Source organism: Achroia grisella, unplaced genomic scaffold (genome assembly GCF_030625045.1).
Source record: "Achroia grisella isolate CSIRO2021 unplaced genomic scaffold, CSIRO_AGI_Agris_v1 utg976, whole genome shotgun sequence".
Taxonomy (NCBI): domain Eukaryota; kingdom Metazoa; phylum Arthropoda; class Insecta; order Lepidoptera; family Pyralidae; genus Achroia; species Achroia grisella.
In genome coordinates, this window is record NW_026713078.1 from 2,015,458 (window position 1) to 2,029,623 (window position 14,166).

A 14,166-nucleotide genomic window follows, 5' to 3' on the forward strand; every position below is an offset into this window, starting at 1 on the left:
AACACAAATATACAGTGCAAATAAATCAGTATACTTTTATAAATTTCTTGCGATTGTACATTATAATATGTATTATGCTCATAATTGGGAATGCCACCGAATTTCTCGAATTATCATTTAACCTAAGATTATCACTTTTTATTGTATATTGAAATTGTTTAACAACTTCAAATTATACATCATAACGCTTTTGTTTTAATTCGTAATTTTTACTGTTGATGCTGTCCAGACACTCCTACTGTATCGTGATCTACAGGATGTCCAGGATTGACACCACCTCCTTGCAGTTCACTCTTGGCTGTTATGATAGATACAGGGTAGGTGTAACTGTAAAAGAAACCTCGTGGAGGACCCTGAAATGAGAAATATTCATCAAATTTGTATAACTACTAAAACATTTCACTGTTTAATAAAACTTTTATTAAATGATTTAAAATTAATGTTGCATATTTCTTCGTATACTCAATTTGGATTTAAGTTTATATAATATATTTTATATTTATATTTTATAAAATTTTGTTTAGTTATAAAATTATTGATATTGTCCTATCCAAGAATGTTAGTACACAGCCTTCCTTATTAGTATTGTAGTTAAATTTTGAGGGTTTTGTCTATTAATATTTTTATTCAATTTGATATTTCATCACCTCTTTCACATCTCATATTATTTTAAATATTATTTTTGTTTTTGCAATTCTAATTCTACTAATATCATTTGATAAAAAATCAGGTAAGTTCTTTGGATAAAATATTAAATTCAACTCACAGTGGGCTCAGGATCCTGGTATTTAGCAGCATCATATTGACCAGACTCGTACTGTTGGTCTGCATTCTTTTGATATTGTTCTTGTACAGATTTGTACTGCGCACTCGCTACTGCCTGCTGTCCAACCTGTCCTTGACTTTGAGTTTGGTACTGTTGCTGACCAGCATAATTCTGTTGGTATGACTTTGGTTCACGGTTTACGGAGTTCCCTTCAGCATTTGCTACGTAGCTTTGTGGAGCAGAGCCTTGTGCTTGATAATCTTGGAATTGTTGATTTTGAGATTTGTACTGACTTGATTGTTGAGCTCCAAATCCGGGATTTGGCTGTTGAACTTGTCCACCAAAACCTTGGCTACCTTGTTGACTGTTATATCCTTGATTTCCAAAGCCTTGACTTTGTATTCCTTGTTGACTCTGGAATCCTTGAGAGCTACCAAATCCTTGATCACCTGCTTGATCAACGATTCCTTGCTGACCAAATCCTGGAGCACCTTGTTGACTTCCGAATGCACTGCTTTGTTGGCCTTGGTATCCTAGACCACTTTGACCTTGGAATCCTTGCTGATTTTGACCCTGGTTTGCATGTAGTACTCCCAATCCTTGATTGCCCTGTTGACTTTGGAATCCTTGCTGGTATCTTTGGTATGCTTGGTTATTCTGTGAATTTTGATACCTGAACAGATGGAAATATATTATAATATACATTTATCAAAATTATTACAGTCAGACTATTATCGACACTAATATTGTTGCTGTACTATAAAATTGTACGTATGCGCGTGTAATCTTCGAATCACTATATCTGCATGAAAAATTTTATTGTCATTTGAAAAATACTCTATTCTAGATTAAAAGTAGATATATGTTGCGGCAATAGCCATACGATGTTGTCGCTTTAGACGATGTATATTAACAGATGGGAGTAAACTAACCCATGTACATTAAAATATTGATTTTATATATTAATTAAAAATAGTAAAATATTTATATTTGTCTTACTGGCCTTAATTAATTGTAAGTATTACATTAAAGTATCTAGATAACTGTGTCCCATAATGCACATAAGTTAGATAGTATTATGTACAATCCGTGCGAATACTGAATAAGCTATTGAAGATTCGATAAAGTATAATATACAAAGTTTTGTCCATAATGTCGAACAAATATATTATACATAGATAACACTAAGACCCACAACAATAATTATACTCATGAATACCAATGTTTCTACCGTGCGAGGAATCAAACCCGCGATCGTAAGACGATGCGCTAAACCATTAGACCAACAAGGCAGTTATAAATTATACCCATATAGTTGATAATACTGAAATAGGAAAATATGATTACGTTATTATTATATTAATAAGATTTCTATAAAAAAACAAGTCATTATTCATAGATACTAACTGTGGTTGCTGTTGTTGCAAATTTTGGTAAGGATGAAGATTGGCATCAGCTGCTTCCTTCCATGCTTTCTCGTGAGCTATCTTGGCCAGCCTCACTGCTTCGGTATCTTGCACAGGCTGTGGTTGGTATTTGGGAAGATTGTCTTCTTGATGGAAACCTTGACTATCTGCCCAGTATTTGACCTAGCAAAAAATTAATATGCTTATAATGTGATAATAAGTAGTTCGCTCTTTAATATACTAAGCATACCCTCTACTCGATTCACCCTGGAAACTATCATGATAAATTCCTGGTGAATTTGTCACGTTGGGCTAATTTACCTGATCTCATGTCCATGTGTCAAAAACTCTTAAAAATCTCACATGTGAAAAAATCTCAAAATCTTTTAAAAGTAAAGTATAGCTCATTCTATCACTGAGGAATTAGCTTTCTGTGTATCTGTGTGTGTGGAGATAATCTTATCTCCTCATGTTATCCTCTATTGGTAGCATTTTATTTTTTTCAGAAGTGTATAACATCTTAGTCATTTTATTATCATTTACCTTAATAAGGTCATTACTGCTTCCAGCCTTGTATATGTAGGAACCAGTAACGTCGCCTGAGTGGACGCGGTTTTCAACTTTGGCTGATTCAGGTGTTTTGTAACCATACGCATAAGCTCCAAGTCCGTCTTGACCGTGAAATTGGGAAGCGTCGTAAACCTGGAAAACAATTTACGCATTTAGATAGAAATTTCATTATTCTCCTTGAGAGTAAAATTTCTCTATTTACTTACATTATTCTCCTTGAGAGTAAAATTTCTCTATAGGTGATATGGTAGTGGAATTATGGATTACGGAGGTATAACATCGTTGTCCTCACAAATGGCTATAAATAGGAGTTACCATAAGGGCCATGAGATTATATAATGTCCGTACAGTTGATGTTTGGCTATGATATTAAGAGAAGTACATCTGGATTTGATACCTCTTCTAAGTAGTCATCGGTGTTTTCAATCTCCCGTCCATTCTTCCAGTAGTGGCCTAGTGTGGGACCTGCTTCGGCAGTTCGAAACTTAGGGTCGTTGTATTTCACCTGGAATATTTCATAATAAATTAAATTTTCAACTTCACCCTGCTTCTTTTTATATTAATAATGTTGTGATCATTCGTAGATCAAAGTAACTAGGCTTAAATAAATACTTTGCTATAGACCGAATCCTTTCTTATAAAGAGAGGTTCGAGGTCGGAACGACAATTAAAGAAATAAAGGTACAAGAGTATTTACCAGTGGTAAGACAGCAGTTCTCCCTGACAGCTGAGGGTCCGTGAATGGGGGGCTGTTCAGGTACTGCTGCGCCTCCTCGGGGGTGATGTCGATTTTGAAGATGTTAACGGGATTCGCTTCCGCTGCTACCGATGCCACCTGTAAATAGATAAAAATTCTCATTAAGATAAATGTATATTTTTTTTGTTTTATGAAATACTAACCGTTCCGGCGTCTTCGCCTGCGTAGATTATTAATAATGCCTTATCTTGGTAGCATTTTTAATTATTTAGGCTAAATCATTCCATCCCCGCTTACCACCCGTTTCATCCTATTTTTCGCTTATCTCTTTTCCTCTTTTCTCTTATCGGCTTTAGACTATCTGTATTCAATTTCATTTAAATCGGTTCAGTAGTTTTGGGGTGAAGGCATGCCTTCACCTCGACGGACAGCCGGATAGAGTTACTTTCCTATTTACAACATTAGTAGAGATGATGCCTTTAAGGAGGATGTGCATAAATTGTCCGTAATGGATATGTATGTAAGTATATTATGTATACGTGGTGATCTAGCAGTTTAGCATACTATTTTACTTTCCAATACTCGCGGATTCTATATACGAGTATCTTCAGGCAATCCGAAGTTTTGTATTCATGAATAATTAACATTTTTGTTTGTATGGTTGTTTTTCTATGTATATTATGTTACTAATAATATAAACGCGGAAGTTTGTGAGTGTGGATGGATGGATATTTGTTACTCTTTAACGCAAAAAGTACTGAATGGGTTTTAATGATACTTAATAATATAGCATACTAGTTGTAAGTACACAACTAGTAAGCCTGCATGAAATTTATAGCATATATCTTATTCTAATATATAAGCTATATTACTATAAAGTTTCATCAAAATCCATTCAGTAGTTTTTGCGTGAAAGAGTAACAAACATCTATCCATGCAAACTCACAAACTCTAACATATATAATATTAGTAAGATACTTCAGAATAAAACATAGGCTATAAATTTCACGCAAGTGAAACTGGGTGCACAGCTAGTGCATGTATATTCACAAAAAGTATTCAAGTATGCCCATAATTGTCTGTAGTACCCATAATGTAGTTTATAACTAGATGGCACTGTGTGAGTTATCAGACGCTACTTCGACTCTGCCCAATCCCACCCTAACCCACTTATGACTATAACCGTACCGACTAGTGCGGTCGACTATGCACCGAGGAGTAATATCCGACATTCACGGCAACGTCGCTCGAGGCACGTTCTCATTGACCCCGACGACCCTATAACGGCAGTAAACCTCCTCACGGGTCCACCCGTTCCACCCCGACCACACTTTTACACACACACACGACACCGTCCTCGCCGGCGAAGACGACGACCTCATACACACCATATCGCGCATTCAAACGGGCGCGCGGGCGCCTGAGCGCGACCAGGCTTTCCACACCGGCGCCCCCGGTCGCCCCTCCGATCGATCCCCCGTCCAATTCAAACGGGAACCGATGTTACGACGGCCTGAGCCGAGGTTCGAACCCCTAGCGGTGCCCTCAGACTAAAATCCTATCCTTCAGGGGGGAGCTGGCCTTCAGCCGCTCCATAAGTCCTTCCGCGAGTTTGGAGTGCCATCTGCACTCGCCCCCTATCGTCCGGTGAAGCTGTAAAGGCCAACTGCGGCCAAAAGTATTACGGTCGTCCGAAAAAAAAAAGTGAGTTGTCCGGGATTATTTACTTATTTTTCAAATGTCCAAACCAACGCAGTTTTCTTATCCGTCGTTGTCTATACGTCATCTATAAATCTACAAAACTCGCCAATCCTGTTGTTTGTCACTATGTTTATAAAGTAAGTAATATATACATATATAATAAACAATAATAAAAACGTTTTAAGCAGGTTATAAGCATGATAAATATTTACAATTATGATTCACACAAACAAGGCGATTTATTTTAGCGCAGTTACGTCAATTCTGTACGCATTTACCTAATATTTACTATAATCACGGGTGATGCGTTTGATTCACAGAATCACGATTCATTCATCAGGAACCGGACCTCGTCTTCTTGACATAACCTTTGATTATTTATACATCTTAATACACGTGTTAAAATATCTATTATTTAGTAACTCAACAAATAAACCTTCACAGCGGGAGTCGCTTTCAGCGTTATCAATATAATTTAACTTTTAAGTTATACAGTAAACATTATTGTAAATTAGTATAGTATTAGTATGTAATATTATGTTATCTGTGGTATTAGTGTAATGATGTAATCTATACATATAAATAAAATTGTAGTGTCAGTTTGTAATATTGAAATAACAGTTTTTTACTACATGCTTATGAATATAAATACGGTAATGTTGACTAGTACTCCGTTTACTAGCCAATGTACCACATCCGATTGACCTCCACGCGGTTCCCACTGAAAACTACCATTTTAAATTCTTGGTAAATTTATCACTATGGGCTAACTAACCTGACCTCATGTTCATCTTATCATCCTCCAGCCCCGCCAGCGTAAATCGTTACATGAACCTTTCCATTATCAGCCATTGAAGAAAATATATGTTGTCGAGAACCGTACTTTACCTCAATAGAGATGTGCAAAAATTCAATTCATAGGTTTACCTCAAGAGAGGGGTGCAAAAATTAAATTTATAGGTTTACCTCAAGAGAGCGGCGGAAAAATTCAATTTATAAGTTAACACAATTTATGTTCAATTAAATAAAATCACTGTATTAAGTCTAGTAAATAGTAGTAGTATTACGTTAAATATGATCTATAATAATTGATCCAATAATAAGAATAAACAGGTTAAAAAAATTAATGGAGTTTCATATATTATGTTTTAAAAGACACGAACATAACAATTATTTAATAATAACATATATGTATCACTATAATCCTAGATGAGGTAAACAGAGACTTAAAAACAATTTTTATAGCACGTGATCTGCTCGTGTATGGCAATAGTTGTTCAGGCACGGGATTCATTTATCATTCATTTAATATTAAACATAGACACCAATATAAAATATAAAAAAAAATATTGTCCAAAATTCAATTGAGTGTCTTCCAATTCTTCTCAATTGAATCTGTAGTCTGAACTGAACGGAAACTGAACTGAATTTTATAATACAAAAAAAAATTAAGTTGATAAGCAGCTAAATTGTCCTACACGACTTTTGATTTCGATTTTTCAATCAATTTGAGCGTATGACTTTATTAAAAATCATAAAAAACTTTTTAATAGTCCTCATATAATGTTGTTTTTTATTCAAAGTAATTCGAATGCATTTTTTGTAAAGAGAGTATAGGATGCAGTATTCTATATTCACCGGACATTACCAAAACCGGTCTTTTTAACGGACGACCGAAGAATGACATAATGACCTTCGCTAATTTTGGATCAATTTCGATAAATGAATTAATATTTTTAGGATCAAAATACAGCGACCACCAGTATATACTAGTATATGCTAGTATAAACTTCTTCCAACATCTGCATTTTTAAAATAATAACTAAGTTATGTCCTGTCTTGTGATACAATCAATCTTCACACCAATTTTAATTGAGATCCAATTGCAATTCAGCCGGTAAAAACAAAAGAAATAAACATTACAAACTCAATATTGCTATAGAGGGGGTAAGGGGACTATTAGTAATATGGACTAATAACCCCATTGAAAACAATGTACCTTGTTAGATTTACTTTATGGTTCTCCCTGGACATCATAGTGATAAATTCCTAGCGAATTTGTCATCATAGGATAACTGACCTCATGCTCATCTTATTGTCATCCTCCACTAGTGCCCCGTCAGCATATACCGTTGGCGCGCATTATCAGCCAATAAAAAATATACACTATTACTACGAGTATGTAATATTATGTTATCTGTGGTATTACTATAGATTATAGCAGTGTACCTAAACAATTTAATCTACAAACGTAACCTAAACAGAATAGTCCCCAAGATTCATAAATAGGTTTTGCTGTGTATTGTTTGCTTTTATCGTCATGTTAGCCTCAAGTTACATCACTCGCCAGTTAGTACTGGATAACAAGGACATGTCATTACATAGTATTTCCCACCTAATGTTTATTAAATGCACATATCCGTCACACTCTAATCATAAAAGCGAATATATAATTTTACGTCATTGTATCAGATTTCACATGTCCTTTAATAGATTACCCCTCATTGGTATTGTTGGTACAATGATACTGATAATGGTATTTTTCAGCTAAATTATTTAGTGTTATACAACAGTGGGGAGAAAATTATTGAAAATAAGGATTAGTGACTTCTTTATCATTGGACAATTCATATAGCGCCATCTACTATCAAACTAAGTAGAGCTTGTTATTTTTTAACTTTCGTGTTTAATATACATTATGTATATTATTAACCTGGTCTTAACCTCTCGACGTTACAGTCAGGTCGTGACCACGGCTAGTGCAACCTAGTCGAAACGTCGACCTTTATTTGCCATAAAATTATTTGTGTTAAGACCCGATTAATAATATAAATAATGTATAAGTAGGGCTTGTGTTATGGATACTAGTTATTGATACAAATTCTTATACATTTATTTTTGTAAATACATACATAACAACTAAACCATACATAATATACTTAGAAGACATACTGACCGATACAAACAAACATACTCATGAGTACAAATGTTTGTACCTACCTTGCGAAAAATCAAATCCGCGACTATCGAAAGTAAAACAGTGTACTAAACAGCTAAATCAGAAAGAGTTAACGATAAACTAGTAATATTTTAATAGATGATTATAACGGACGGATATTAAAATTGTTTAAATATTAAAATGTTTTTTTTTCGTTCAACATCATAGAAAATAAATATAGAAGAATACAAAATTAAACAATGCCTTACGCATGCATTTTCATTGATTGTAAGAACAACAATAGATCAACTATTTTGTGGTTAAATAGTAAAGTAAACCTCCTTCTTACAGGATTGTAGTAACAAGTATTTATTTATGTATTATAATTGAATAGTGTATCGGCCTGCGCTAACAATTTATGCTGATAGGGCACCAGTGGAGGTTGATAAAATGAGCATGAGGTTAGTTCGCCCATTGTGTAAATTTATCAAGAATATATATATGTCTTCCATGCATGATGGTCAACCTAACATGGTATATTGCTCGCAATGGTTAGTCCACATTACTAATAATCTCCTGCCCCTCAGTAACAAGTCTTGTTCTTGTAGATTTGTCATCCAAAACAATTTAAATCAGCAAGAACCTATAATCACCAAAAAATATTCAACCAATACGAATGAAATAACAAAAATGAACATCAAAGCCAGACGGACGATGATAATTAAAAAAAAAATCAAACGCGGACATCCAACAAAAACTTTGATAGATACAGGCAATTATAAAATAAATACGATTCGAAGCGAATGGTGTATTCTGGAAAATCCGTTAAGGAACTACGTAGCATCTTATAATAGATTTTAATAATAAATGATAATAACACAAACTGACATGTAATGGTGACCGATTCGCCAAGCACTATATGAATTTATGAATAATATTTACATAATGGCCATCGAGTATTATTCATATTGTACGTTGGACGTAAATTGGGCTAATGTTTGCTCAAATATAAAAGCAAACTTGATTGATACGCCGACTGCAATATGAACGCATAAAAAACTGGCAGGTAGCAAAATATAGCAGGCGATTTATGAGAAAAGAGCCGTGCCCGCGGCTTCACTGAAATTTATAGCCTATGTGTTGTTCTGATGTATAAGCTATATTACTGTAAAGTTTCATCGAAATCCGTTCTGTAACTTTTGCGCGAAAGAGTAACAAACATACATTCATACGTCCACACTCACAAACCTCCGCGTCTATAATACTAGCTGTGCCCCTAGATTCACCCACATGAAATTAATGGCCTATGTGTTATTCTGATATATAAACTATATTACAGTAAAGTTTCATCAAAGTCAGTTCAGTAGCTTTTGCGCGAAAGACTAATAAACAACCATCCAAGCAGTGCCTGCAGTTTCACCTGCGTGAAATCAGTAGCCTATCCGATATTCTGATGTATAAGCTACATATATTACTGTAAGGTTCCATCGAAATCTGTTCTGTCGCTTTTGCGCAAAAGACTAATAAACAACCATCCATCCGTCAACACTCACAAAACTTCGTATATGACACTAGCAGTGCCTGCAGTTTCACCTGCGTGAAATCTATAGCCTATCTGATATTCTGATGTATAAGTTATATTACTGTAAAGTTCCATCGAAATCCGTTCTGTAGCTTTTGCGCAAAAGACTAATAAACAACCATCCATCCGTCAACACTCACAAAACTTCGTATATGACACTAGCAGTGCCTGCAGTTTCACCTGCGTGAACTCTATAGCCTATCCGATATTCTGATGTATAAGTTATATTACTGTAAAGTTCCATCGAAATCCGTTCTGTAGCTTTTGCGCGAAAGACTAATAAACAACCATCCATCCGTCAACACTCACAAAACTTCGTATATGACACTAGCAGTGCCTGCAGTTTCATCTGCGTGAACTCTATAGCCTATCCGATATTCTGATGTATAAGTTATATTACTGTAAAGTTCCATCGAAATCCGTTCTGTAGCTTTTGCGCGAAAGACTAATAAACAAACATCCATCCGTCAACACTCACAAAACTTCGTATATGACACTAGCAGTGCCTGCAGTTTCACCTGCGTGAAATCTATAGCCTATCAGATATTCTGATGTATAAGCTACATATATTACTGTAAAGTTTACCGTTCAGTAGTTTTAGCGCGAAAGAGTAACAAACATCCATCCATACTCAACAACTTCCGCGTTTATAAGATTAGTAAGACTAGTAAGATACAATGAACCAAATTTGACAGGTTTATGTGAAAGAGTTTTTGAGTTATGAGGGGTCAAAAGTGGCTTGCCAGTTCTCTTACTTGAACTCGGCTTTGACACGCTCCCGCGTGTCTAGATATTAGTAAATCAAAATGATTTTTTTAAATCTCTTAAATGAATGTCATAATCAGGTAAAGGTAGAAATGATTATAAAGTAAATTTTATTCTGTTCTATTTGTATGTAAAATTTAACGTAATCATGGATTGTTATATATCAAATTAATATTTATATAATTACAAAGTACACGCTGTATAATCTAAACCTAGGTCTAACTTTACCGTCTGCAAATTTTAAAATTCGTTATTGTAACATAATATACTTCCTTTTTATTTTAATTATATTTAGTTCGTAAATTAAAACTCAATAAATATTACAATACAACTGGATTGTGTCATCATTTATATCATGACTAATTTGAGATTCGTTGTGTTACTATAACCAAAGTTTATATTATTGTAAAGTACAAGAAATTTTATTAAATTATTTCAGGGTATCCATGCATATAGCTTTCCATGACACAGGTTCTTCGGATACCTAGTTCTTCACAAATCTGTATTTTTGCATGGAATTTTACATGCCTCAATGGCGCTGCAGCACTTTATATTACGTATGTTTTTTTAATAGCTTTGCAACATTTTATAGATGTACTTGTATTTACTGGTACAAAATCTAGACAATAGTGCTTATGTTAGGAAACAGAAATATTGCCTTAATTAAGTTATTATAACCATAATATTATTATCTCGTCAGAATAGCAAGAGTTTTTCGAATTTAATTATGGCGATTATGAATGAGGGGAACATTGATCACATCTATTTTATTTCAAATCTTCACTTATTTCCAAGGAACAGCCACATTTATAACATTAATACTAGATTTATAGACAAACTTGCTGATATTATATTATCTGCGCTGATAGCTAAGTTTTATCGTTTAGAAAAAGTCCATGTCATGGGAATGGGTATAAAAATTTACCATAAAATACCGAAGGATATACTGGAATTACCTCTAAATAAATTCAAAACATCACTTACACTTACACTTACACTAAACGATTACTTGAATGACAAACGTGCATGGCGTGGTAGTTCATGCACGAAATTTTCACTTAATGTTAGACATAGACCTATATAAGTACGCAAAGTAAATAAAATAACTATTAAAAAAAAGAAATTCAGTTGAGTTCTTGCCAGTTCTTCTCAATTAAATCTGTATATTGAACTGGATGGTAGGGAAAAAATGTTACGTTCATGAACGGCTAAAATATAAAAATCCTACATAAAGGAACTATATTTGGATTCGTTTTGATTTGATGCGTTCTGGTATGTTTTACTTGCCAATACTGTAAGCTTATATTATTACTCTAAAGCTTAGTTTAGACGCATACGATTTATGATCAAAAAATTCAACAAGTGCTAATAACTAGATATGTTTTATGGTAATGATATAGTGAAGACAAAGTATGGTAATAATGATCATAAAAAAATCATGTACACACAATTCTGCTACTGAAATCACAACTTAATCTACTGAGGCACTGACCTCGTAACAATACAAAAAATATATCAATTGATTAGGCACTCCTGACTGACCGTATCATTGCGACATCTGTATTGTAATTTATAATCTTATTATAATAACATTACGACTCACAATAACATCGAAGTAAACAGTATTAAGTCTATAATATATGACATCATTTCCCCATAAGTTGTTTCTTATAACGCATCAATGTATGGTAAATATATCTTTAGATTGTAAACAATAATTTCAAATGTTGTTTAACAAATAACTTATTTAAATAATAACAAAATTCGCTATGAAATGGTATGCACTCGTACCTATACCTATAATAAATAGAAGCAGTAAATTGTGATAAATAGTAATAATTAAAATCACCAAGTTATAACTAAAAGATATTATTGGAATAGCACATTTTGGATATCATTGAGGGGCATAGGACTCTCTGTTACGAATATACCCTTAGACTGATCAAATACTCACTTTAGCGAAAGAAAATTTATTAAAATATAATAAATATCATTTCAATTCTTTGTGAGTTAATAAAGAACAATTCTAGATTTAAGTCCTCTTTTTATAACATATTTTATTTGGGTCAATATTGAAATGAATAAGTAAGATTTAACTTCAAATCTAATTACTTTAACGCCATTTAAATTGCGAAGAAAACTAGTTTCCTAAAGTAATAATATAATTCACGGGTGATAAAGAAAAATGACCTTTAAAAGAACAGGTTTTGGGAAATATCTCGACACCTGCTTCTTGCAAAAAAAGACATTACCTATGTCTAAGAAATTTTGTATAAATATGCAGTTTGAATTGGTCTTCTATTTTGATATAAGATGTAAGTACCTACTAATAATTGGAAAAATACCTGTTTTCTTTAAAATACATTTTATAAGAATAAGATATTATCTGTAGATTATTATTGTCAGTTAAAAATTGTGTATTTTCTTAGTACATTATTTCTTGTCATCATTTCAGGTAAGTAGTTTAAACTGAGAAGAACTATCAAAAAGCTAAAAAGAGAAAACAATATCCTTTTCAAATACACTCTGACTTTTCGGGAAAACAAAACGTTTTATTATAAATATAGTTAATCTGGTCTTACTAAGGAGGATGTAATTGGTAGAGACATGACGAAGTGCGAGGTCTCTGAAGACGATGGCCGGGATAGGGTAACGTGGCGGAGAAAATCAAGGAAAGCTGACCCCACCACCATATGGGATAAATAGCTAACAAGAGAGAGATCTTAAAACACGAGTAATTTGGTTATAAACGAAGGTATTTACATAGGTCAATATCTTTTAATAACCATAAAATTATTCGTTAAAACTCGATTAGATATATTAATTGAATAGCATGGTAGAATGGTAGAAAATGGTAAAAAAATGGTAGAAAATAAGCCAAGTTTACTCAAAACTTTATTTTTCTTTCTTTTACTTAAGTTTCTTAGTCTTAACTTAAGTAATCACATAAATATTTAAATAAACTAAAACGGCAAAATATCAATTAATTACTTATTACACTATGAGTAACATTGACCCAATATTTATATCAATTCATAATTATTGTTATACGATCAGAAACTACAATATTTCCAGGAAGTCAAACGAGGTATAAGGAAAAGATCATATTAAGAAATGAATGACACATCAAGGGTTTATTATCTTCCGGCTAGTGATAATGAATAATTATAATATATTGGTTACTGATTCGCAAGGAACAGGTATTTTGAAGAAGCGATTGTCATCAACAGAATTAGTTAACTATCTATGTGTCTCAAACGAACATATTGTTTTTATATCTCGATTTACATATCTTATATATAAAATTCTCGTGTCATAGTTTTCGTTCCCATACTCCTCCGAAACGGCTTGACCGATTCTCATGAAATTTTGTGAGTGTATTGAGTAGGTCTGAGAATCGGCCAACATCTATTTTTCATCCCCCTAAATGTTGTAGTCCACCCCTAATTTTTTTTTTATTTTAAGGCAAAACAACGTTTGCTGGTACAGTTAGTTTATGTATAAGAATTTAAGGGTTCACTTGAGAAATCACAATTCCTTATCTATAAAGATATTAAAATCAATAGAGGGCATGTAGCCCTCTATTGATTTGTCATGACACTCATGGTATACACATATTAATTACTATTTCTAGGATCTAAAAGCTATTTCTATCAAAGCCTTTATCTGTACAAATAGTAATACTTTGTCTGCCAGAACCGGAAATCTAAGATAATACTGAAATATGTGTTTCAAGAAAAA

The 14,166-nt window shown here is 33.4% G+C and overlaps 1 protein-coding gene across 1 annotated transcript in view; it reads right to left on the reverse strand.

Annotated features, from left to right (window-relative positions):
• LOC131854297 (uncharacterized) overlaps positions 1 to 14,166 on the reverse strand; it is a 20,121-nt gene continuing 5,955 nt past the window's right edge. Inside the window, exons 2-7 of the mRNA XM_059205395.1 lie at positions 3,440 to 3,577; positions 3,140 to 3,247; positions 2,716 to 2,874; positions 2,174 to 2,355; positions 767 to 1,439; positions 1 to 353 (exon numbers count right to left, since the gene is read on the reverse strand). Of these exons, the coding sequence (XP_059061378.1) occupies positions 210 to 353; positions 767 to 1,439; positions 2,174 to 2,355; positions 2,716 to 2,874; positions 3,140 to 3,247; positions 3,440 to 3,577 (1,404 nt within the window). The 3' untranslated portion in view covers positions 1 to 209. The remainder of the gene's footprint in view (positions 354 to 766; positions 1,440 to 2,173; positions 2,356 to 2,715; positions 2,875 to 3,139; positions 3,248 to 3,439; positions 3,578 to 14,166) is intronic.